The sequence below is a fragment of the Caretta caretta genome, chromosome 3 (assembly GCF_965140235.1).
Source record: "Caretta caretta isolate rCarCar2 chromosome 3, rCarCar1.hap1, whole genome shotgun sequence".
NCBI lineage: Eukaryota > Metazoa > Chordata > Testudines > Cheloniidae > Caretta > Caretta caretta.
Genome location: NC_134208.1, coordinates 179,616,016 through 179,643,293, shown reverse-complemented (window position 1 = coordinate 179,643,293; position 27,278 = coordinate 179,616,016). Strand labels below are relative to the sequence as shown.

Genomic DNA, 27,278 nt, shown 5'->3' with positions numbered 1-27,278 from the left:
CTTCAGTTTCCACAACTGTCAATCTGGCACATTTGCTAAGCACTTAATACAAATGAGATTAAAGTTTAATAAATAAATCAAAAGATTTAATAATAAATCAAAAGATTCTATGGTCCCAATTCTGGTTTTGGATGAGTGAGTGCAGCTGCAATTGACTTCAGTAAGTCTTTAATTCATAGGACAAAACACACTTTTGCAAATTTCAAAAAAATCAGTCAAATTTTGGGCCTAACCAGGATTGGACAGAGCCTTGGAAAGAATTATGTGAGTAATTAAAATGTTTCATACATTACTGAAACGGAAATAAAAAACAAAGATACTGTGACACTGAATTCTACCAACGAATTAAAAGCTATATTACATTTCACTGCAAATATCAAGTTGAAAATAAACTCAATAAATGTAACTGATGACTGAATTACTTTAGCACAGAAGAAATATTCTTACCTGACCATAGGAACTTGTAGACAAACACAGAAGATCCCTAATCATGTCTTGGTGTATATTTTTATATTCACAGCCTTCAACAGTTAGAGTTCTCAGCTAAAGGAAGTAGAAAAATCCCAATTAGACACAGGCTCTATTTGCAATTTTACAAATCTAAGAGCGGAAAGTTATTGTAGAGATTGAGAATGCTTTTTGTTAAATAAGATGTTACAGATTAACGTTTCCTAGTATAGCTGCAAGTAAAAATTGGTAGTACAGAAATGTACATTACCTCATGCTGCAACATGACTCTGTCAATTAGCAAGGCTCTAATATGCTGCTTCTTTCCTTGAAGCTGCAAGGAAAAAATCAGAGTAATTTGGTTCAGATCTCAAAGCTAACTTTAGCAATGTAAATATGAACTCTCACCTCTTATGTTTTCTGTACACAATATATATTATCAGCGGGTTCTACAGTGAGACATTCTGACTGTTGGGGTGCAGTTATACAAAGGATTTTTAAAAAAACTTCTGCCACAGTGACAACTGGTGTCAGTGGATATTGATCCACGTCATGTGATGGAGTGAAACTGTAACCTTGACCCATGTCATATGTCTGGAGATAAGAAATAATGATCACTCTCATACAGCACTCTTGTATGTCACTTCTTTATTACACAGTGTTAATCATGGCATGAATTTGCTTAGATATTTGTACAACTGCCCCCAACTTTCTTAAAGATTTTTTCCTAACCCCTCAGCAATTTGAAGCTGGCTTATGCCTCAATACATAAAAGTTTATATCTCGTGCCCAGCTGAACTTAGCATGTGCCCTTCATAACTAACTTTAGTCAAAGAAATCTGGTATTTGTTTATGGTCAATTTAAGATTATCTTCTTTGGTAACATTGCTCAGTCTCATTGTGGTGTTTATTTTTGCCCATCAGCAGCTGATAATCAAGTTCTGCCACACTATCCACATCTTCAAAAATCTGAAACATGAGCCTTTGGTATACCTAAGGTGACGAGGCAATCCCAAAGGAAACTCACTTAAACATATGTACTAAAAAAGGGACTTAAAAGGTGAACAATTTTTCACTTCCTATCAAGTCAGACCTGCCAAAACCCTCGGCTTGCATGCAAAACTGGTAATACTCTTGCATTTTGAAGTTTCAACATCACCTTTTCAACCATTCTCATGGGCTGGTGCTTGCATACAGCCCCATGTAAAGGACCCCTTTGCATAGCGTTGTGACTATCTCCACATTTAAGAGCAAAAATCTGGTTTCCGTCATTTGTTTACTTGTGTATTTTGTCTTTATGCCTTGGTATTTATCAGTACTTCTATATATCACACTTATTACATCTCCCATTACTGCTTTACCACAGGGGAACATCATCAGTGCTAGAGCAAGGATGTGAAACTTTCAGAAAATCTCTAGTGAAAATATGGCTTTAGGATCTTAGATGGAATTTCTGATCAATCTAATATCAAGAGGTTAATAGTGTTGTTGCCATTGTGTTACAAACAAAACCCATGTGGAAGATGGGAGACTGCCTATATATAGTAATTTACTGCATCCTTATCTTCCAGTCCAATAGGCAGGATTATGAAGCATTTTTAATTCATTATGCCCTTTAAGAGGCTAAGAAAGTACTCTACTGTTTAGCAAACTTCTTCCCTTTTGTATCTACTGGAGTTTGAACCTAACACGACTCTTTGTTTACATCCTTGTTTGTGCATCAGAATAGCAGATGTCAGCATAATTCTAAAAATAGAATATTGCACAAATTCCTCTGAAGAATCAGAAGAGAACACACAACATTTTTGAGTAGAGCAAGAAAAAGAAAAATATACAACTCAAAATCCTTAGTAAATATTTGAATAAAAGATACTATTCAAGTTATTTTTCCTATTATTTGAAAGGTAACAGTGTCTGATGATTTTGGTGTGTCCGTCTGTACAGTTTATGAATTCTGGGTGAGATTATGAAGTTATCCCTATGAAAATGGATTTCTTCTTATTCATCAGCAGGTGAACAGCTGGCAAATGGACATGATTCTGATCCAGACCTTAGATTCTGAGTGGTCCCTGATGAGCCAGTCATCTAAGTCAGCCTTTCTCAGATGTGGCCACCAGGGGCTTTTCTTGCAGCCACAGCCTCCTGGGCAGTGATGGGGTGGGGGGGCAAGAGTGGCAAAATAGCAGCCCCTCCCTGTTGCTCCTGGATGCACCACCTTGGTGTTGGTTGCTGGGGTTGCCAGAAGGGGTTGGACCCTGCCCCCCTCCGGAGACACCTGGGGCACAACGCTGGAGGAGTAGGCAGGCAGTGAGTTCCCCAACTTCCCAGGGGCAGTGGAGCTCAGGATTTGTGCTTCAGACCTGCGGAGGTGGGGGCGATGGGGCTGAAGGGCTCCAGGTGCATGGCAGCAGGCCCCAGGTTCCAGCCACACGGCTTTGGGCTCCATCCCCAGGCACCGTCTCCCATCTGTGGGGCTTCAGGATCTGGACACAGGGCTTCAAGCTCCAGCTCCCAAGTATTTTAGGAAAAAATATCAGAGTCACCAAATAGGAGAGCCACTCTGAGGCCACCAAAAGAGAACCCCAATCTAATTATGGAAACACCTGGATATTCATCTTTTTCAGATAGGCCACCATCACATGGGACACCACAGAGAGCCCATAGGACAAAACCCAGAATTGGTAATGATTGTTGTTCAACACAAACCTGAGGAAGGACTTGTGCGTTAGGTGTATTGCACTGTGAAACTTTGCATCCTTGAGGCCAAGGGCAACATAACAGTCTTACTGATTTAGGGAGGGGATAACTGACGCCAAGGGAGACCATCTTGAACCTGTGTTTCTTGTTATAGGTGTTCAGTGGTCTGAGGTCTAACACTGGATGAAACCCCATCTTTCTGGGACTAAGTAAGTACCTTGTATAGAACCCCTTTCCCTTCTACTGAGGGGAAACCTCCTGCATAGCATCCAAAACAAGACGGGACTGCATCTCTTGTCAAAGCAGACATTCGTAGGACAGGTCCTTGAAGGGGGATGGGGAAGAACGTTAGTTGTGGAGAGGGGAGAAGAACTGAATTGTGTGGCCTCTCTGGACCACCTCCAATACCCAGCAGTCTGATGCTGGACCAGGCCTGTTGGAAGTGAGCCAGATGTTTGCTGAAAGGAATGGAGGGCAATGATTGTGGAAGGAATAGTATGTTGTCCTTGGGCACAGAGTCAAATCTGCTGCCTAGTCGGTGCTGAAGCAGGGTGGTGCAACTGAGAGGTAGATCCCCCTACCCCCGAAACAGACTTTCTTCTCAAGGGCCTCTGCCTGCGACCTAGGCAATCTTGCGACCTAGGGGCTCAGATGGCCTATACTGGAAGAACAACTGTCATGGATAGGGTTGGGGTCTGAAGCGCCTTCTTCTGGAGGCCAGGATAGAGATCCCCAGGACCATTAACCTATTAGGCTGCAAGCTGGGAGAATTCAGGCTGAGAGGAAAGCTATAATTAGGGGAAACTCACCTGTGCAGGAACCGGAGGGGCTTCTATACAGCAGAGAGAGGCTGCAGGGAAGTAGTCTGCAGTCACTCCCTGGGAGAATGGAGGTGTGTTTGGGGCTATATAGGCAAGAAGCCTACAGTTACTCTCTGGGAGGAGGGAGTTGTGGGGCTGGCAAACCAAGTGAAGGGTGGAGAGCCAGAAGGTAAGGAAAGGGCTCAGGGAAAAGGCAGCAAGGTTCAGGAAGGTGCAGACCTTGGCTGCTGATTAGAGGGTCCCTGAGCTGGAACTTGGAGTAGAGGGCAGGCCCAGGTTCCCGTACCAGCCACTGGGGAATTGGTATCATAGGGGCAGTGCAACACGTTGTGCCTCAAAGCAGCACCTTGGAACCCCCATATTCACAATGGTGATATGATTATGATACGTTTTGTCCAAAATATGCCTTGTGAAGTATCATTTTAAAAGTCTTGATCTGTTGAATATTAATATCCTGTTGGATTGTATGTGGTATCATTGGATGTGAAGTTATGAAGTTTTGCTATGTGTGTTACTGAAATATGTTGTGAGGTTGAGACACCCACAACCAGCCTTTCAGGTATAACAATGGAGTAGCCAGGCATGCTGATGGCTCATTAAAGGGAATCCACTCTCCCAGTGGCTATCCCAGATGACTTTTCAGAGAAAACATGTAGACAATGGAGACTGCTTGACCAATTTGGACTGCCCGATTCTCCATGTCAAACAATCTTTCCAGCAACCTGGAAGAAACTATAAAAGAGGGAAAGTGACATCATCACTTGGCCACTCCCCCTGCCCAACTCAACACCTGGAGAACAGACTTTGAACAAGGGAAGGGATCCTGTTTAGTTTGTAGAACTCAAGACTACAAATTTATTTTTATTTCTTAGGTAACCAACTTAGATCTCTACATTTGCTACTTCTAATTACCTAAAATCAACCTTTCTGTAGCTAATAAATCTGTTTCATATTTTACATAAAACTGTGTGTTTTGGTTGAAGTGCTTGGGAAATATCAGCTCAGTTTACAAAGGCTAGCGTGTGTCCTCTCCACATCGAGGGAGAGGCGGACTAGGGAATGAACTTACACTGACCAGGATTCTGACCAGTGCTAGACCGTACAGTTCTGGGGTGCAAGGCTGAGGAACTGGGGGGAATTGGCTGGTGCCTCTCTATTGTTGGTTCATGAGTGGCTGAGAAAGCATTAATGTAACTCAGTTGGGAGTTTCCCTGCCTGTGGATGTTTGTGTAAATGCAATACCTGCAAAAGGTTTGTGGCTTGACACAGCATCACAGAATGAGAGGGATACCAGACTCCAGGTTGCACCCCGGGGTCCCATCGTAGGCAGTGAATGAGAAGAGCTAGTCCCTGAATGGCCAGGAGGAGGCACCATCTATGGTGAGTGGACCCTGTGACAGATCTCATTGCTTCATCAGTCTTCTTGTGGAAAAGTGAGCAGCCCTCAAGTGGCAGGTCCTCAATAACTGTTTGAAATTCTTCAGATATGCCTGCCGAGGCCAGCCAGGAGGAGTGGCGCATTGCAACTGTTGTTGCCATCGCCCTGGAGGCAGTGCCTGTATGTCCAAAGCTGCCTACAACGCAATTCTGGCCACCACATGACCTTTTGCCAGGCTGGCCTGGAAGTCACCCCTGAAATCGTGTGGCAGCCTCTCAAACAGCTGTAAGATACAGGCAGCTGATGTGGTCGCATTTTGCCAAGACCACCTGGTAGTTCAAGATCCTCATCAGGAAGCTCGAAGTGGAGTAGGATTTCTGGCCACCGCGTTTTAGGTGCTTCACCGTCTCATCTTTAGAGGTCAATTTCTGGCTGCTCTAATGGGATTGCTCATTGGCCACTGGATGCAAATAGAACTCTGTTCATATCCAATAGCCAGGACTTGGTACCATCTAGCTGTCCATTTGGATGTCAGTGCCAGTGATGCTGGTGTCTGCCATAAGGCTTTCATGGGCTCCAGTAGCCCCTTGTTTATCAGGATCACTATGAGTCCCAGTACCAAGTACAGGATATTGAGGAGTTTGTGTGGCATATCCCACACCACCTGCATAGGTATCTCTAAGGCCACTGATACCCATGTCCCATGAGGTCTTGGAAAATCTTCTAGTCCTCAAGAGTGGCAGCTGACTGTTCTGGAACAAGGGTATCATCTAGAAGAGCTCATGGCCAGTACCATCCGTCCCTTGCTCTGGATCTGATCCACTGGAGCCGCCTACTCCTGGTCCCAGGGATTCTGCAGGGACAGGTCCAGTCTTTGGCACAGGGGTGATTGTTTGCCTCACGAGTGTGGTGGAGAGGCTGGTCCTGGATAGTACTGCAGTCCCCAGGGGGTCCACATGCCATGATCATATAGCACCAGGCCCCACAATGTGTGGTCTCAGTGATCCCAGTACTGGGCTGGGTTGGTTCCACCCTCCACCACAGGGACACGTCTCTTATCCCCCAGATGAGGTTGATACCGCTGGGTAGCAGGACCTGACCAGGGATGGCTAATGGCTTTCCTTTGAGTCAGAATCAGTCCTTTGGGAAGGATGGTGCTCAACCCGTGGGTCTAAGGGGAACCTGACCAGATAGTGGAAGCATCAAAGTCACTGGGCCCAGAAATCTGGACAGCATCAGGGTGAATGCAGCTCCAGTAGCCGCACAGGTGTCAGCCATGTCAGCATGGTCCAAAGTGCTTGATCACCAACAGATTGGTATGGCAGTAACTGCACTGGAGCTGGTGCTGGGGGCAATAGAATGACCAGCACCACAGTCAGGCTTCTATCCAGTCCTGGGCTATCTTTCTTTCTGACTACCTCAGTAATGAGAAGGCTAAAACAGCCACGACAGCATCAGGTGAGACCTCTATTATGGCTAGGTCCACTCAGCTGGTACGAGTTCTCGTGCGTAGGGAACTTTTCCTAAGTTCTGAGGCACCCTTAATGTCCAAATGCACCGCAGTCTTATGCAACCTTGAAGTCGGATCCAGGGAGGGGGATGATCTTCACCTCTTTGCGCTCTGAGTCTGATCCATTTCTCTCCTTCCCAGATGAGGAAGCCAGAGGACTGAGTGAGCATTTGGCTGGTTTTGATGATGAAGCCAGGGCAGTTTTCAACAGCCAGCAGTCTCCTGAGGATCCAGGCGCCTAAAGTCTGAGGTCAGAGATTGGCCTTATCACTGCTTCATCAGACAACCCTTGATTGCTGGGTCCACTCTGAAAAGTACCTACAGTTTTTACAGTGTTCCAGAACAAGTCCCTAACTGAGACAGAACACGGGCGTTCATTGTTCAGAGGCATGACAGAGTGGGCAGTTCTTAAAGCCCAGGGATTTGCCATGGTCAGCCACAGCAGCTGGTAGTGCCAGTGACCACAGGGGGAGAACCCTTTCCCCCCCACAGCATCCTATAGACCTACCTAAACTGAGACTAACTAAACTGAGACAAAGTGGATGAAAAAGAATCACTCTGGCGATGAAGAACAGCTGGCTCTAACTGAATCCAGTGAAAGTAGCAGTGATTGTTGATAGGAAGGGGAATCCAAGAAAGGGGAATTCTTGAAGAACTAATAAAACAATGATTTTATCCTCTGTTGAGTGCATTTGCCCCCAACCCCAGTTATCAAGGTAGCATGCAATCTCAGGTTCCTGGTGAATACTTCACTACTCAAACACAGAAATAGCTGTAGTGGTTGGAAAGCCTTGGGTGAGTTAGGCGACTACACACTCGAATACAGATTTAACTACTGTGTCACAGTTTGGGGCAACTGCGCCTGTATTTCCCTTCTGCGGTCCAAAAAAGGCACCCACTCTAGGTTCCCGGATCCTGAGCAGTAATCTTTATTGGGTCAAGACCTGAATCTCTCTTCCTCTTGACGAGGGGATTTTTCAGGCTGCACAGTTTCCTGCCTACACTGTGAATTCCCCAGCAAGCCAGACTACGTAGACAGGCCTGTGTCCACATTTTGCTTTCTATTCAGAGGCTATAAATAGCATAATTGATCATGGTTATAAGTTAGCACACAGACATTTCTAAGCAAGCACATCTATCCTTAAGGTGAAAGCACTACAGAAAAAACATATTAAAAACAATAAAAGAACCTATGTGCATGCTAATTAGTTTATCAGAGATCACCCTCCCTCCCAACACCAGGAGGGGCTCCAATCAGAGTTAATCTTTCAAACCTCACCAAAGGGTTTTTTCTGTGGCTTCAAGTTCATAACAACCTCAGCTCAGAACAAGCACCCCAACTGTGCAGATCAACCTGTTTCTTTATACAGATTGAGCCTCTGATCTCAATCTTTGGGAGCAGATAATGGTTTTCTCCTCAGGGCATAGCTTCAAAACGCTTGGTTTCTGCATAATCGGCGAAGGACATTTGCATTCATCTCCCCCAAGCTATTTCCCAGGGGTTCCACTTCATAGATATTGTCCCAAAAGATCATTCTTGTTTGCCACATTGTTCAATACAGATCTATGACCATGCAGGCCCACAATAATCTTTTCCTTTAATACAATGGACTCCAAAATATTTAAACTTAATTCAATATGGTTTTCCAAGGAAACTGCCAAATCTGTCACATACTGCTATCTAACACTTTTGCCACCTCAAAACAATATCTCCTTAAGATATTTCCGGCTGTTCTCTCATGAACTAAAGCAGAAGACAAGATGCACCTACAGATGGTTTAAGATGCAGTAGCAACATGCTACTGGTGTGGGTATCTATGGGGGACTTGACTGACAAGAGCACATTCTCATTAATGATCATGCTGTACATTTGCTGCTGGCCTAATGTAAGATCTTGGTCCTTATCTTTATTGCTTTAAATGCGTGAGGACCTAACCACCTCAAAGATTGCCTTCTCTGCTCTCTACTTCAGCAGCCATGTTCAGTAATCTAGATTTCACTTCTCATAACATTGGGCAACTCATTTAAACTCTCCATGCCTCAATTTCTCAACCTGCAAGAAGCAGATATTAATGTTTACCCACTTTTGAGAAGTGTTTGAAGATCTATTGATGAGAAGTGCTAAATATTATTTAAACTAAGGGAAAAGAGTTTGGTTCCTATATGCTTCTCAACTTAATTGGCATCTATGGTTCTAACATCGTTAGTGCTTCACAAGTGCTAGCAATAGCAGCAATTTAATATCCAAGGACTGTATTATTTCCATGCAGATAAGTCACCAAAAATAAAAAATCCCAGCATGTAGTTTCCTAGTGACTAGCAAATTAACAAAGATCTATCATTAATAGTATCAATATTCAGTACATAAAAAGGGATGTTATGAGACTTAACTAACATTTGTACAGTGCTTTAAAACCTTTTGAAAAAAGGCACTTACTGTAACAAAAATATTCTAATGATACATCAGCCCACTGTAACTTATATCAATTTCACTAGGAATGCATGCAAAGTTCCATTAAGACCGTAAAGGCCAAAAAACAGCCAAAACTAAAACTTTAAAAAGGTTGTTTTTCCCTAACTAAACTATGTAAACAAGATACTGACCCTGTTCTCCATTGACTTCTTCACTAAGTTAAAGCTCTTCCACCGGGAGTCAAACTCATGCTTGTGAGACCCTTGGAATTGTAAGAGATCACCAATGATCTAGAAACAAATGGTTTTACATTATGTAAAACAAGTCAACCCATTAAAATTAAAATAAAACACATAAAAATTACTATTATACCTTTATGATTAGAAACAAAGACTTGGTATCATCTTCTGAGTTGTTGAGTATATAGTCTACCATTGGAATGGAAACAAAAAGTGTGTTATCTGATATGAAGCTCAGTTCAAAGAGTTAACTACACTCAATGAAATATTTTCGCTACTTGTGAAGCTCAAAACATTGTGTCATTTATGTTGCCATACAATTCACAACAACAGATTTTGCCTTTTTGCTTTGCTCTACAATACTGATATTAGATTTAAAAGCACAATAGATTGACAACGTTTAAAGCAAATCTTTGCAGATGTACTGAATACAGGAATGAGAGAGAGACAAAAATGTACTTACGCAGTAGTTTCCTTATGACCCTAGCCATGGTTTCTCTGTGGTTCTCTCTTGATAAATCTACAAAAGATAATAAGAACATTCATTATACATAAAGTATATTCTCTAAGTTACACAGTGTTATAAAATATAGAGAAGCTTAACTAAAAAAATAATTAATGGAAACTCAGAGTGTGACATGCAAAAGCTTAAGAACAGATTAGAGTTTCTTTACATACCTCAAATCATATGAGGTATGGGACTCTATAAGGGCAATATAAAAAGACTTTGGAAAAAATATTAAATTTTTATATACATACACCTTTAATAGAAACAGTCCTGATCATCTCTATGACAAAGTCATGGGGTACCCCACTCAGTTTTCCACATCATGCTGAAATCCTATCTTGCAGTCACCATCTGTCAGACCAAATACTGGACAGGACATCTTTCAAGTTCTTCATCTCCGTTCACTAAATCAGCACAATAATGGTTCTTCAAGCAAAGGGGTAAAAATGGTTTACAGTCCCATGTAGGTTGGGACACATTTCTGTACTGCCTCTCAGGGTATATATACACTGCAATAAAAAACCTGCAGCATGGAGTCTCAGAGCCCAGGTCAGTTGACTCAGGTTCGCAGGGCTCAGGCTGCTGAGCTAAAAAGAATGATGATGTTTGGACTTGGGCTAGAGCCTAGGCTCTGAGACCCTGTCCCCTCACAGGGTGTCAGAGCCCAAACACCTATACTGCAATTTTTAGCCCTGCAACCTGAGCCTTGCGAGCCCAAGTCAGCTGACTTGGGCCAGTAATGGCTGTGCTGCGGGTCTTTTATTGCAGTGTAGACATACCTTTAGGCAGAGTTAGTAGTGGTCAAGTGCTTTGCCTAAGATGAGGGAGAGCAAAATAGGAGTCTGGTTCTGTGCAACGTCAGAGTGGTGCAGAGTGCCCATCATATCACAAGCTCTGAAGAATACACTGACTGGGGCGGGAAAGAAGAGCAGAATGCTCAAGGGATGGGACTTTATCCTTCAGGCAATTAAGAAGGGGAAAGAATGGAGTTTCTATTCTCTTTGGTTGCTTGGAGAGGATGGTAAAGTAGCACTTTGCCAATCCAGGCAATGGGAACAGTAGAAGGAAGAAAGAGAAGAACTTCCCATCCCTTCAAGCACTGAGGACAGTGGTTGGAGATAAAGTTTTATTCAAAGAGAGAAGCTTCACCTCTGACAAGAATCTTTCATATGCCAGGTTAATCCTTTTAGAAGTGCTGCAAGAAAGAGACCTGGGCTCAAATCCCTGTTACACTATAGGCTTCCTGTATGACATTGTGCAACTCAGTTTCTCTGCGCCCCAGTTCCTCATCTGTGAAATGCCAATATCCGTACTTCCTATATACATTTCCCTTGACCTTTGTAAGCTCTCTTGAGCCCGGTTAACCTCCATCTCTGGGTTCTCACAAGCAGACTGTCCTGCTCGCAGAGTGCTCTCTCAGTCTGTGTGTGTCTCCTTATCAGCCTGTCACCTCTTGCTGACTCCCTAGGCAGCCTCTGGCAACTCATTCAACCTCAACCCTTTTCCGTGGTTCTCTAATGATCTGTTATCTTCCTTTTGATCCTAGGCTTAGACTTGGGAAAAGTAAGCCATTCTTAGCCTGGCTGTAGTCAGGTAGAACATATTCCCCAATGAACAGCTTCACCATTGTTTCTTCAAGGCTTCTTATCCAAGTCACCATTTTACCTTTCCCGCTTGGTTCCTTTAACAACTTCTTTTGATCTAACTCCATAGCAAGTAACCCATCATAAATACACACACATAGGCATGCACCATATCGAAAAAATAATACAGATATTTCCCAGTTGGTCCCAGGTGCTTAAGACAGCTAAATACAAGACTTGGCACAAAGATTGGTATGACTTGAAGCTGAGAAGCACCCAAATTATGAGACATGAAAAGAAAGAGGTTATGAACTACTGGGCTACATGATAGACACACATATACTAGCTGCTCTTCTCCCTCACAGCTATGCAACCTCAGAGCTCAGGGTACACATGGCAGAGACTCAGGTCTCACTTGCCAATCATTTACTATGAAAACACAATTAAATGGATGTACGTGGGTAAAGACTGCTGAATCAGGCCCTTTTTTTGTAAGTAGCATATTCAGTTTGAATATCTGTCTCCTTTAGTAAACTTCTGGAATATTTTTTATGTTTTACTAATATGATAAATAAGGCTTCCGATTTCCCCTTCTGGGAGTCATGGCTTTTTCACCGTGGCCTAAGCATTGCCAGGATTTTCTGAAGTTTTCCTTCCATTTTCTGTACCAACTGTTGTAACTGCTACTGGCCCAACTGATCTCGAACTCTACCCCAGCTACACACAGATAGACAGGTTCTCTGAAATATACAGGACTGATCACCACCCTAAATAACCAGGACCACACAGCACTTATGCATTCACACAGGACATACTTTGCAGCTGCAACAACAACAAAAGTGTTAGCCAAAGTATATGTTATATGTATTGCACACCATATCAATATGTATTACACGTTATATTAACGTTATATAAAGGTTAGCTTGAAGTCATGCTAAACTGCTTTCTGCTCACTCAGGCTGAGGTATATATCCCACAATACCATGCACAGCACAATACTGCACTTCACACAGGTGGATGCAGAACTTCTCAAAACCAAGACACATGAATGCTCTGCCCTGGTACAAGCTTGGGAGGTGCCTTCACAGGCAACTGATTTGGAATGTAGTGTCCGAAAACAGAATAAGGAAAGATACACCATGATACTGGAAAAAACAAGGTACAAATATATTTGGTAAATTTTAGTCCTGGATGATGTACAGAATGCTCATAAAAAGTTACAATATACATATAAGAAGTTTGGAGAGTGTATTTTGGAGCACAGCTTCTGTGTAAGATGGACTAAATGCTGCAACAGTTTCCTACAAGGACTGGTAACATATTAACTCTTTCCTTTCTGTTTTGTACTGCTTTGTCTTTAGATAATAAGTTTGGCTAAGCTTGGTTAGTTGGTCTCAAACATTTTTAATAATGAATCATAAATGTAATCAAATCAATTGGCTATGCATTTAACAACAAGAGTACAAAATTAATTATCTCGTGACTTGATTTAACAGAGTTGGGACTGACCTACCATAGTTAACACCAGTGTAAAGTTTTGTCTCTTCCAAAGACACCAGACTTGGAACCCTGCATAAAGACAAAATACATTGTATTACAAGGTAAGGAAATCTGTCTAACAAAATGAGTTTTATTGACAACTAATTTCTACTTACAATGTAAGGTTAATGCTTGTGGATGACTGAGAAGGCTTAATTTACTCATTTTATTTGTTATTTATCTTTAACCTTCTGAAAGCTAGGAATACCTACTGGTCAGGTAGTTTGCCTGTTTTGAGAGAGTGAAAACCAAAGCAAGGCCACCTTCAGTATAAAATCTTGAACGAGTTCCGTTTAAGAAGAATTCAAAATGACTCACTTCTTCTGATGCATGTTCACATCAGCATGACAATGAGGGACAGTGGCACTGATACAGCTATTTATTGGATTAATTGCAGGTGAATCAGATTACTGGATAGTAGGGAACTGAATAAGAGTCTCAGGAAAGGCTGAATATATAAATTCAATAGCTTATTTTCCCCCACACCTGTGGGCCTTCCTTTAAAAAAGAAAATAGTGTGCAATGTGCCTAGGCCCAACTGTTAATGCTAGTCTCTGAAGCCCCCACCACTAATAATAACCATGCCAAGAAAGTACATAATAGTCAGCACAATACATCTACATGACAAGTTTTTTCTTATAAAGAAAAGCTTAACCAAGATAAAGATTTGGTTATTACTTGATTCTACTCTAAATTTTTAGCTGTGCATTCTTAGTCCTTGTAAAATGTGGGTTTTGTACATGGTTGCATAAATAAAACAGCAGACTGTGACACTGGATGCCAATGTATCTAATGGCAAGACCAAGTCATTAGAATATACATTACATTTTCTTTCCTGTTTTGTTTCTAAAGCTACATCATAGACACTAAGGGTAAGTGGATTCAGATCCTGAAGGAAAAATCACCGGGACACTTTTCAAAGAAATTCAGGAGCTACATAAATACTGCACTAACATGTTGGAAGAACAATATCACCAAACGGTCCATACTGCTAAATATAATTTTCCTGTGCAATTGAGGATTGTATCAATGATGGAAATGGTGCAAAAAAAGTTAGAAAACTGGGAAGAGGAACAATATCAGTCTCTTATTGTTATAGATGTTTGCTTGGCAAGAAGTGCTTACACATGTAGCACCGGCATCAGCACACATAGTCCTAACACAATAAAATGAAACAAGGCTCCACATTTAAATTGGTGGATTGAGAGGTTAACTCGCCAAGACCAGAATTGAGGGTTATATTTACCCTAGAACAATAACTGATATCACTGAAATCTAAAAAAGAACAGGGAGCTACAGTCATTACATTAAGTGAGGTATTGGGGATGTCAACAACAACAACTGCAGGAAAATCCCAACATCCTAAATCCTAAAATAAAGTCTTGTAGGTAACAGACTCATTTAATTGTTTTAGTATTGTTCACATCTACACATTAATCAAAATCCCAAATCAATTAAAAAGGAAGACATTTTAGTTCAATTTTAAAAGCTCTCAATTAAACAAAAAAAAAAGTTTTCACTTTATTTTCCTTTCTGTGCTTCTTCTAATAGCATTAAATAAAGAGCTTGAAAATAAATGTCTTTCCATACTAATAACTTTTCATTTAATTTTCCCTATAAAAAGAACTGATATTAACATGGGTGCTCCAGTTATAATGATTTGTATGGGTACTAATATTGATTCCTGAACAGCTCCAACATTAAGGTAAGATAGCCGTTCCCTCTTAAAAAAAAAAAAAAAGATACTCATGGTGCTACACAGAAAAATCTATTTTTAGAAAAATGCTGGCTAATTAGCATAAATCCTTCTAAAAACAGATGTGTACATTTCTCTAATAGATATTTCCAATTTGGAAGATATTAACAATATTAAAGAAATGAAGGTTACTTATTTATAACCAGAGTTCTACAAGATGGCGCTGCATATTTCCACTTATGCGGTACTGCACCACCTATTGGTGTTTAAGGGTAGAACATTCTCCAAGCTGTGTCTGTTAGTGTGCTCACATTCTTACATCTCCCCTCAGCATCTTCAAACATTTTGAGGGTGAGGCTATATCAGGGGGCCAAAAAGCCTCTACCACTTCAGTTCCTTCCATCACCAATCTAGAGACACAGAACAAGAGGACTCTGAGAAAGAGGGGAGAGTGGGTGAGAAGTGTGAATATGCAAAGCCATCTCAAAGAACTTTGGTTACAAGTAGTGATTTTCATTTCTTCTTTGAGTGGCTCTCCATACTCCCACTTATGGGTAGTTTGATCAGCAGTGCTGAAAATAATCTGGAGGAGGGAACAGAGTCCTAATTGAATAGAGACTGAAACACCACTCTACGAAATCTAGCATCAGCCCTGAAAGCCAAATCGCGAGCATGATGTTTACTAAAGTGTGTCCAAACTCCAGGTTGCAGCCCTGCATATTTCTGAAACAGGGACTTGCTTAAGACACCACCAGAGCTCTGGTGGAACAAGTCCATACCATTGTAGGTATAGGAACTCCTGAAAATGTATAACATTCAGCAATACATGATTTAATCCATCTAGAAATAGTCTGGGGAGATATGGTATAACCCACATGCCTGTTAGCATAAAACATGAATAATCTATGCGATTTTTGAAAACTTTTAGTCCTACTTAAATAATATGCTGTGTTATTGACATAAGCTGGGACCGTATAGATCATTGTTGCAACCAAAGTCCTGTAGTGGCACCAAATCTTGTATAAAGGAGGTCAAATGAGGTGTCTAAGCCAAGGTTATGGTTTGCTGGTTATGATTATGCTGTCTATATGTGTGTTTTTATACATTTTTATAGTTAAAGTTATGAATATTGGCTCCATACTGTCTGTATTTCAAACTTGTGCTATGCTTCTGGGGAACACTCCAGACAAGTTGATGTCAGCTCTGCCTAGCCTGCTTGATGGCCCATTAAGGACCATCAGCTATACAACTGACCCACTGAGAGAAGGCAGACTCCCCTTATGACTCAGCAAAGTATGTAGGAACATGCCTATGGACAGAACTCTAAGGTTTTTCCATGCCATGTGATGGACAGCTTGTCTTTGGAACAAAGAAAGACAGACCACATGGCAAGAGAATACAAAAGGCTGCTGCAGCTCCTCTATCTTGTCTTCAATCCTGCTTCTTACCCCTGGAGGGACTTTGCTACACTGAAGCTTTGAACCAAGGACTGAAAGACCCATCCCAGCTTGTGGATGTAGTCCAGAGACTTGATTTGAACCTGCAGTTTATTCTATCACTGTTGCAAGTCTGAAGCAAGAACTTTGCCATTACTCTATGTAATTGATTCCATTTAACCAATTCTAGCTCTCATCTATATCTTTTTCCTTTTATGAATAAACCTTTAGATTTTAGATTCTAAAGGATTGGCAACAGTGTGATTTGTGGGTAAGATCTGATTTGTATATTGACCTGGGTCTGGGGCTTGGTCCTTTGGGATCGAGAGAACCGTTTTTTCTTTTACTGGTGTATTGGTTTTCATAATCATTTGTCCACATAACGAGTGGCACTGGTGGTGATACTGGGAAACTGGGGTGTCTAAGGGAATTGCTTGTGTGACTTCTGGTTAGCCAGTTGGGTAAAACCAAAATCTTCTCTGTTTGGTGTGCATAGAAAACCCAGCCTTGGGCTGTAACTGCCCAGCCTTGAGCAATTTGTTCTGAATTGGCACTCTCAGTTGGGTCCCGCCAGAACCAGCATCATTACATATGCAAAAGCTCTTCTTGCATCCAAAGTATATACAACAGATTCCCCCTTATTAGTAAGCAGTTTTGAAGAAAAGACTGGCAAATTAATTGTCTGACTGATGTGAAATTCAGAAACGACTTTTGTCAAAGACCTGGGATCAGGCCTAAGAACCACCTTATCTTTATGAAAAGACATAATTGGAGGATCAGCTATCAGTGCATTTAATTCACTCACCCTTCTGACTGCTGTTATGGAAATAATGAATTATCTCGTAAGAGATAAATAATAGACAGCCAGTGGTTCAAAATGTTGTTTCATGAGTGTAAATAAGACGAAGTTAAGATCCCGAGGAGGGACAGGATTTCTAACAGGGGGATAGATATTAGCTAACCCCTTCATGAACTCCTTACCCATGTTATGCACAAATAGCGATCTACCATCAACCAAAATATGGTAAGCTGAAAGAACTGGCAAATGAACTTTCCAATATGAGTTAGATAACACCTCAGTTTTTTTGTGCATGAAATATTCTAAAGTACAAGGTATGGAAGCTAAGACAGGACAATCAGATTTTCCCCGCATCCAAGCAACAAATCTGGACCATTTCAAATATCAGCTGGTAGACAGCTTTCTAAAACTAAGAGGTACATTCTACACCAAAGAGGAACATGACTTTTCAAGATTAAACAGAGCCAAAATCCGACTGCCCAAGACATGAGGTAAAGGGACTGATGATCTGGATGATGAATCCTGCCCTAGTTGCCAAGATGGAAAATCTGGAAACAGAATAGAACATATGAATACACTGGTGGACAGTTGAAGCAGATTCATAAACCACTGCTGATGCAGCCAAACCAGGGCAATAAGAATTATCTTTGATCTGTCCTTGTTAGGATATATATATGCAAGCCTGTCTGCAAAGGTCTAGACTTTAAGAATTTAGGTGTATTCTTATCACTTAGCTAGTTATAGAGGTATAAAAGAAAGAATCAAAATCACTGTCTGCCGGTGTAAGGGCCTTCTCTTACTGTGACAGTCTGAGGGCCTGTTCTTAGGCTAAGGCCTTTGGCTAAGCAGCAGACGCAGCCATAAGCTGGGAAGCGAACGGTCACATCCTCACATTCCAAACTAGTCACATCCAAATAAGGTGCTATTGGGCTGTTAGGAATACAATCCTGTCCTGATAATGCCTATCACCTCCAGAGAAAGGGAAGTGCCTAGAAAATGTAAAAGGAAACTTAGTTTGATAGCATCCTGTCTGGCAAGAACTCACTTATCAATAGCTGGGATGTGAAATCCTCACTTCTGTATTGTTTTGTCATTATAGTTCCCACTTTGCTATTGTTTATTTGCATGGTCTCTGTCTGGTTCTGTGATTGTTTCTGTCTGCTGTATAATTAATTTTGCTGGGTGTAAACTAATTAAGGTGGTGAGATATAATTGGTTAAATAATCATGTTACAATATGTTAGGATTGGTTAGTTAAATTTCAGGAAAATGGTTAAGGTATAGCTAAGGAGAACTCAAGTTTTACTATATAGTCTGCAGTCAATCAGGAAGTAAGCAGGGGGGGAGAGAATGGGAACAGAGAATGGGGGTAGGGAAATTGGAATCATGCTTTGCTAAGGGCGGGAATGGGAACAGGGACACAAGTAAGGCTCTGTGGTGTCAGAGCTGAGAAGGGGGACACTAAGGAAGGAAACTGCAATCATGCTTGCTGGAAGTTCACCTCAATAAACATTGAATTGTTTGCACCTTTGGACTTCGGGTATTGTTGCTCTCTGTTCATGCAAGAAGGACCAGGGAAGTAAGTGAGTGAAGGAATAAGCCCCTAACAGTCCTGATATATCTTCCTTACCACCCTCTCGATCAATGGAAAGGGAAGAAAAAGCGTATAGATGGTGGCTTCCCCAGTCCAGAAGTAAAGCATCCAAGATGCATTAACTGTCCCTTCCTGCTCTTGAGCAAAAGACACGACATTTAGTGCTGAACCTTATAGCAAACAGGTTGACATCTGATTGAGTCCAACTGGAAAAAGATGCTCGGAATCAACTGATCCTTCAGGGGTCATTAGTGCATTTGAGAACTGTCCCTGGTGAGATGATCTGCAATCACTTATTTTCTCCTGCTAAATTCAGGGCCACCAAATAAGTGTCATGGAAAATACCTCAGTCCCATAAACTGATTGCTTCTGCACAGAGCTGAGCAGAGAAAGCACCCCCATTTGTTGATATAATACAGACTTGATGAATTATCTGCTACCATTTGCACAACCCTCCCACGTAAATGAGAGAGAAACAATCTGAGGGCCAGATGAATGGCTCTTAACCCCAACACGTTGGTGTGCAAGCTTCCCTCCCAAGAAGCCCAATAACTGCAAACTATAAGATGACTCATATGTGCCCTCCCCCCACTACTGTTTGATGCATTTGAAGATAACCTTACCAATGATGAAGGGGGATTGAACTGGACACCACTGAGAACACTGCTCTGACTGACCACTCTGATAATAAGTCCAGAATGTTTTGAGGTATGCTGACTAAAATATGAAGATTGTCCAGATTTGGTCTGAAGACCTAAGACATCCAACGCTGTAGTGGACTCATTCTGAAACACACAAATGGACTCACATACGTAGTAGTAGCCATGAGATCCAGAGAGAAAATTACTTTCTGAGTTTATAATATTTGAATGTTTAAAACATATTGCACTATTTTTAAAAATCTGTCCTCTGCCAGAAAGGCTCTCTCTGCTACAGAGTCCAATATGGAGACTATGAATAAAATTCTCAGAGTGGGACAGAGATTCAATTTTTTCACATTCAGAACCAGTCCCAGGTCTGAAAAAAGAAAAAAAAGGGGTGGTTGTAAAAGCAATGTGGCTTACTAGATCCTCACCAATAGCAGCATTCAGCAGTCAATAGTTCAAATATGGGTAAATACAAATAGCCTGCTTTCACAAATGAGCTGCTACCACAGAGAGGCACATTGCAAAAAATTTTAATGCTGTGGACAGGCCAAATGAAAGCACCTCGTACCGGAAATGGCATCCTGCCATCATGTAATTAAGGTACTTTCAATGAACATGTTGAACAGAGATATGAAAATACATGCCCTTTACTGAGAGCCGCAAACTAATACATAGTTGAAAATGAAGAGATTATAGAGCCAGAGTTAACATACGGGACTGTGTGACACTCTGTACCTCTGGGGAACACCCAGTACCCCCATGTTCATCCTTGTGAAATGATTGTGTGGTATACAATGCAAAGTTTGTCATGTTGGGTGTCTTTGGAAGGCTCATGATGCACTGAGCATGGTTGTTATAGTGATGTTATAGTAATTGTTACAGTAATGTTATAGGTTATAACTTCGTGTATGTAGTTATGAGGCTGAACAAGCCCAGACAAAAACTCTCCAGAAGCAGAGGGGCAATTCACACCTCATCAGGGCGTGGATGGGACAAAACCAGCCCAGCCTCACAGGAATAAAGGGTGCTGGCCCATGCAGCAACAAAAGAATCTGTTAGGGCTTGGCTACACTTGTGAGTTACAGCACAATAAAGGAGCCCCAGGTGCCCTAGCTCACTACCCATCCACATTGGCAAGGCAGGTAGATCTCTCTGACTCCGCAGCTACAGCACTGCTGGTACTCCACCTCAGCGAGTGGAATAACGTTTGCTGCTCCCCCGCTGGAGTGCCATGGCGCCATTGTGAATGAGGTGTTGCATTACTGCGCTCTGATTAGCCTCTAGAAACATCCCATAATCCCCTTAAGTCAAGTGGCCACTCTTGTCATTGTTTCTGAATCGCTGCAGGAATGCGGATATGCCATTTGCAAGCTCCGTTTCTGACAGCTGGCTGCTTATCTGCTCCAAGACAAAGCAGCCATTAGTGTGGAATGCTGTGTGTGAGAGAGAGAGGCGGGGGGGAGGAGGAGGGTCTGCTGCTGTCTGAACTTACAAGACAGCATGCTGACATGCTCTCAGCCCCCCAAAAACCCACTCTCCCCCCACATACACACAACACACTCCCTGTCACACTCCACCTCCCCACCCCCATTTGAAAAGCATGTTGCAGTCACTTGCATGCTGGGATAGTTGCCCACAATGCACCACTCTCAATGCTGCTGCAAGTGCCGCAGATGTGGCCATGCCAGTGCGCTTGAAGCCGTCAGTGTGGACAGACTGCAGTACTTTCCCTACCGCGCTCTCCGAAGGCTGGCTTTAACTCAAAGCACTCTACACCTGCAAGTGTAGCCATACCCTTGGACTCTCGAGGGACTTTCTTAGGTCAGTTTGGAACTGCGATGAGGTAATGCTCACCTGACTCTGAAGGGATGGGTGGTCAAAGCCAGGAGGGAAGAAAGGACATGATAAAAGGGAGAGACACTGGCCATGCTCGCTCGCTCTCTCTCTCTCTTCCACCTACATCTACAGACACCACACCAAGCAACTGAAGCGCTGATCAAAGGGGAGAGCCTGGCTGAAGAGCAACCAGCCAGCCTGTGATGAGAAGCATCTAAGTTTGTAAGGGCACTGAAAGTCTTAAGATCAGCTTAGAATGCGTTTTACTTTTATTTCATTTGACCAAATCTGACTTGTTATGTTTTAACTTATAATCACTTAAAATCTATCTTTATAGTTAATAAATCTGTTTGTTTATTCTACCTGAAGCAGTGCCTTTGGTTTGAAGAGTGACAGAGACTCCCCTTAGGATAACAAGCCTGGTGCATATCAAATTTCTTTGTTAAACTGACAAACTCATATAAGCTTCCAGCATCCAGCGGGCATAACTGGACACTGCAAGACGGAGGTTCCTAGGGTTGTGTCTGGGACCGGAGATATTGGCTTGTGTCATTCAGTTGCACAATCCAAGGAGCAGCTTACATGCCAGAGGCTGTGCGTGAACAGCCCAGGAGTGGGGGTTCTCACAGCAGAGCAGGATAAGGCTGGCTCACAGAGTCCAGGATTGGAGTGACCTAGCAGATCACCGGGCCAGATAACACAAGAGGGGAACGTCACAGTGGCACAACGAGCAGGGTGTATGTACAGCTTGTTACTCCAAGTGAAGCTCACACTTTAAGCACTGATATTTGTGATTTTAAGTGAGTCTTAAGTGCAGTGGCTAACAACAGTTAGGAGGTCACAGTTTTGTTATTTTCTGTTTGCTTATTTCGGGAAAGGGAAGTAAGAACAGGAAAGAAGGAAAATGAGTGAAAGCAGTGAAGCAATTTCAAAGTTGGAGCTTTTCAGGCTGCAGACTGCAGAAGAAGAGTGGAAGCACCAGAGTTTATTACAACTGAAAGAATTGGAGATATGAGAGAGAGAGAAGAAAAAGAAAAAGAGGCAGCTAGAGAGGAGGCTACCCACAGAAGGGCTATGGAGGCAGAGGCAGCCAGGGAGGAGGCTGCCCACAGAAGGATCATGGAAGAAAGAGAGAGAGAGAGAGAGAGAGAGAGAAAGAATGAGAGCATAAACACCAACTGGACTTGCTAGAGGAGCAGAACCAGAACCCCCGGACCCCAATGACTCCCATCACTCCAAAAATCCACAAATGGGAACACTTATGTCTTGCATACAGTGAAGACGATGATATTGTTGAATATCTGACTACCTTTGAAACGCTGTGTGTAAAAATGAAATCCCCAATGATAAGAGAGTTCCTACCCTGATTGCAAAATTAACTGGTAAAGCTTGAAATGTATTCAATGGAATGCCTATTGAAGATGCTTTAAACTATTGTGAATTTAAAGATACTGTTTTGCAAAAGTTTTAGATTATCCTCGAAACATACAGAGTTAAATTTAGGAATCTTAAAAGGGATATTGGTATGAGTAATGGGGAATATATAAACAAAATGAAAGATTTGTTGGGAAAATGGGTGAGGTATAAAGATGTGGCAAGTTTTGAAGGAATGTTAGATCTTGCTGCTCATGTGTATTTCCTAAGCATATGTAAGGCTGATATAAAGCAGTGTCTATAGGACAAAGATGTAAAGTCTGCGAATAAGATGGCTTTTTTAGCTGATGCCTTCAAACAGAATCAGGCATCTATTGAGGGCAGGCCACAGAAAGAGGGGTTTAAAACTGGTGGGAAGGGAGGATCCCATTTTGCCCCTGGGAAGAGAGAAGGGGCGTGGGACCATAAACATTCTCTGGCCCAAAAACATTTCTCTTACCCTCATCCCAAATCTCCTGTAAAAGTAGAAGAGCCCAAAAGGTGCTACCAGTGTAATTCCACTGATCACCTGATGAATAAATGCCCTGTGCTAGGAGGAAGCAGGCAACCAATACCTCATGTTAGTTCTGCTGTCCTCAACACAGAAATCCCCCAAGCAATTGAAACCTATCATATTGGTTCTGCTAGGTTAGCCTCTGGAGAACCAGATATGGAGTATGTTAAGGCTGTCCAAATTGATGGCAGAGAATACTTGGGGCAGAGGGATACAGGGGCCCAGATCTCTCTGGTTAAACAGAGGGCAGTCCCAAAGGCCAATATGTTGCTTGGCCAAATGGCAGAGATTGTGGGGGTAGGCAAAAACAGATTCCTCGTACCACAAGCTAAAATCCATGTGGTTTGTGAAGTGTTTTGACTATGGAGGTAATGGAACACCTCCTATTTGACCTGCTCCTTGGTAATGCTTTTTTCCACGTAGCTCAGGTTAAAGTATTTGCCTGCAGCAGGAGGGAATTTTATGCTGGGACCCCGAGGGAAAGGGTAAGTTCCGAGGAACTGCTGAGAGAATGGGAGTGTCTCCTTGATCCTTCTGCAGCAGGGAAAAGTCACATGCTTCCAGGTGGGAGGGTGGTTGAGACCAACTCCTGCACTGCAGCTGGAGGCAACACCACACCAGGAAGGAATGGGCATAATGCCTGCCAGGGAGAAAACTGTTGTTAGCTGCCAGCAGGTCGCAGCTGAACCAGAGGCAAAACCAGCTCTAGGGAGCATAGAGAAACGAGTCCCAGAGGAGAGCCCAGAGAAGGGGTAGGGAATATCAGAAACCATTTAGATGGGTGAGGATTCCTGTGACTCTGTAACATAGGGAAGCAGTGTGCTTCCAAGTATGGGAGGGGCTGAGACTAGCTCCTTTCCAGCAGAAGGCAACATGCCCTCAGGCTCAGGGGCAGGAGAGGTGTCGTAAGGAAATTGTCCCAGTTGTTAGCTGGTAGAGCTTTGCAGCTGAACAAAAGACAGAACCCTTCCTAGGGATCACAGATAAATGTGTTTTAGGAGGTGGCCCAGAGGAGGAAACTGGGGAAGGAATAGTGAGGGTACAGGAATGTCCAGGATGCCCAGGACACTAGGAGGATGGCTGGGTCAGCATCTGTGCACCCAGGCACCCAGGCTGTGACCCAGGTTTTGAGAAGGAACTGTGTAACTGACCTCCTGGAGGGAAGCAGTCACAAAGCTGACTTCTTAGGGACAGAGAAAGGGGTGGCAGAGGGTACAATTTTTCAGGATGCTATTTCTGATAAGTTTTTGGAAAGTAACTGTGTCTCTTTAACTCAAGATGCAGCTCCAATGCCTGTGATAACAGAGGAGTTGGGACCAGGAAATTGCCAGGTGGTAGTCTGCCAGAACAACAAATGACCCAATTGACAGAGAAGGGGGTGTTCTCCCCCAGGCTGGTGAGAGACAGGAAGAAGTTACGAAAAAGCTGCTGGGAAAAGGTGAATCTGACCAAAGGGTAAACATACCTAGCCCACAGAGCACAGATCATGGTCCTCTAGGAAAAGGGAAGAGGGAAGGACTCAGTGCTGGGAGGGGGAAACCCAGGGTAACCCCAAAAGGGGAGCTGGATTTTCTACATATGTAGAGTCCTGGGGTTGGGAGACCGCTCCCCAGAGGGCCAGCCAATGTGCAGGATCCCCCTGGGCACTTATCTTGCCAGACCCTGAGATACCAGAATGCCAGAAACATGATTAAATTAAGAGCCCACACAGAAGGGAACACTGGAGGGAAAGAAAAGCCAGTGACTGATTACTTGGGAGAGAGTCAAAGGACACCATGGGTAATGAACAAACTAACCTCAAACTACAATATCTGAACAGAGGGCGTGGCATCATAAAGATACCTGTGAACAGTTATCTGTGATAAAATTTTTGTATTAATGTTAAGATTTGGAGACAAAAATTTTGACACGGATGTTAATCCTTATGATAATGCTACTTTACAATTAATACTTGTAAACAGGTTTAAAGCTGATCACAGCAGAGAAACCATAACAAACCTGGTTTGCTGTGTGTGAATGGAGAAAAAGAGGCACACGGTCTCATGGCCTTAATGGCTGGATGCCAAGAAAACGATAAAACTGCCTTCGAGCTAGTCAGTGACTAACCCTCTTGCAGTAAACTAAGAGGGGAGGTGTAACGCTCTGTACCGTGGGGGAACACCCAGCACCCCCATGTTCATCCTTGTAAAATGATTGTGTGGTATCCAATGCAAAGTTTGTCATGTTGGGTGTCTTCGGAAGGCTCATGATGCACTGAGCATGGTTGTTATAGTGATGTTACAGTAATTGTTATAGTAATGTTATAGATTATAATTTCATGTATGTAGTTATGAGGCTGAAAATGTATCCTCATGTTTTAGAACAAACCCAGCCAAAAACTCTCCAGAAGCAGAGGGGCAGTTCACACCTCATCAGGGTGTGGATGGGACAAACCCAGCCCAGACTCAAAGGAACAAAGCGTGCTGGCCTAGGCAGCAAAAAAAGAATCTGTTAGATGCTCGAGGGAGTCACCCCCCTTTCTTTTGTCAGTTTGGAACTGCGATGAGGTAAGGCTCACCTGACTCTGAAGGGGTGGGGGAGGGGGTGTCAAAGCCAAGAGGGAAGAAAGGACATGATAAAAAGGAGAGACACTGGCCATGCTCGCTCGCTCTCTCTCTTCCACCTACATCTACAGACACCACACCAAGCAACTGAAGCGCTGATCAAAGGGGAGAGCCTGGCTGAAGAGCAACCAGCCAGCCTGTGATGAGAAGCATCTAAGTTTGTAAGGGCACTGAAAGTCTTAAGATCAGCTTAGAATGCGTTTTACTTTTATTTCATTTGACCAAATCTGACTTGTTATGTTTTAACTTATAATCACTTAAAATCTATCTTTATAGTTAATAAATCTGTTTGTTTATTCTACCTGAAGCAGTACCTTTGGTTTGAAGAGTGACAGAGACTGCCCTTAGGATAACAAGCCTGGTGCATATCAAATTTCTTTGTTAAACTGACAAACTCATATAAGCTTCCAGCATCCAGCGGGCATAACTGGACACTGCAAGACGGAGGTTCCTAGGTTGTGTCTGGGACTGGAGATATTGGCTAGTGGCATTCAGTTGCACAATCCAAGGAACAGCTTACATGCCAGAGGCTGTGCATAAACAGCCCAGGAGTGGGGGTTTTCACAGCAGAGCAGGGAAGGCTGGCTCACAGAGTGATTGGAGTGATCTAGCAGATCACCGGAGGGGAACGTCATAGACCAAAACTTTTACTATTGCTGTTGTTGACATCTTTGATTTGATGAGAAATAAGCCAAGGGAGATTGCAAATAATACCATCTCTGATAATAGGAAGTAGAAGGTCTCCTCCTATAAGAAATCAAGCCCAAGAGCAAACCATCGATCTTGTCTCCTTCCGCTTTTTTCAAAAGTTCATCCGTCTTTTCAATGAAAATACCTCCCCTTTTGAAGGGGAGATCTTCCACCTTAATTCTAGTACCCAGAACCAGAGTAGAGGGAAGCTAAGCATTTCTCCTCAGAGTAACTGCAAAAGCCAATATTCTATCAGAAGAGTCTGAGGCATCAAATGAAGCCCTAAGAGCACGCTTTGCCATATTCTGACTCTCCTCTATGATTGGCAATTGCCAATCTTCTTTTGTCATTTGGCAAAACCTGCACAAACAATGACATCTTTTCCCACAGATGGAATTCATAGAGGGCCATAATTGCTTGGTAATTTCCCATCCTAATACCAAGAGAGGAAGAAGAGAATACCTTTCTTCCTAGGGAATCAGTCTTTTTCCCTTCCCTATCAGCAGGAGTGGAATGTGCTTGTCTAGAATTCAAACAGCCACCACCAGAAGCAAATTAGGTACAAGGTATGTGTGAAAATATGAAAACCCTTCCAAAGGCACCTGAAATAATCTGTCTCCTAGGCTTGCAGAATTTTAGCAGGCTGCAGTAGACCATCAAGGATTGGAACAACATCCTACTCTTGGAGGTAGCCCTAAGAATGCCAAACACCGAATGGGAGGTACCCTCCACAGATACTGAAGGTAAGTTCACTGTGGATAACATCTGATCTAGCAGGTCATGAAACCACAGAGCATCCTCAGAAGGGGAAGAGGCAGAGGCAGAAGCCACCCTGACATGATTGTCTGGTGACAAATCAGGATCATAGTCTGTGTTCGCACACTATTGTTCAAAAAGAGGAGATATCTCCTCATCA

At 42.8% G+C, this 27,278-nt stretch overlaps 1 protein-coding gene across 3 annotated transcripts in view; it reads right to left on the bottom strand.

Annotated features, from left to right (window-relative positions):
• Nucleotides 1–27,278, bottom strand: part of PSME4 (proteasome activator subunit 4) — a 212,390-nt gene that overhangs the window by 87,310 nt on the left and 97,802 nt on the right. For all 3 annotated transcript variants that reach the window (XM_075127153.1, XM_075127152.1, XM_048842866.2), the window contains 6 exons: nt 13,110–13,165; nt 9,969–10,025; nt 9,639–9,694; nt 9,458–9,556; nt 719–781; nt 448–543 (listed from right to left, as the gene is read on the bottom strand). In XM_075127153.1, the coding sequence (XP_074983254.1) occupies nt 448–543; nt 719–781; nt 9,458–9,556; nt 9,639–9,694; nt 9,969–10,025; nt 13,110–13,165 (427 nt within the window). The remainder of the gene's footprint in view (nt 1–447; nt 544–718; nt 782–9,457; nt 9,557–9,638; nt 9,695–9,968; nt 10,026–13,109; nt 13,166–27,278) is intronic.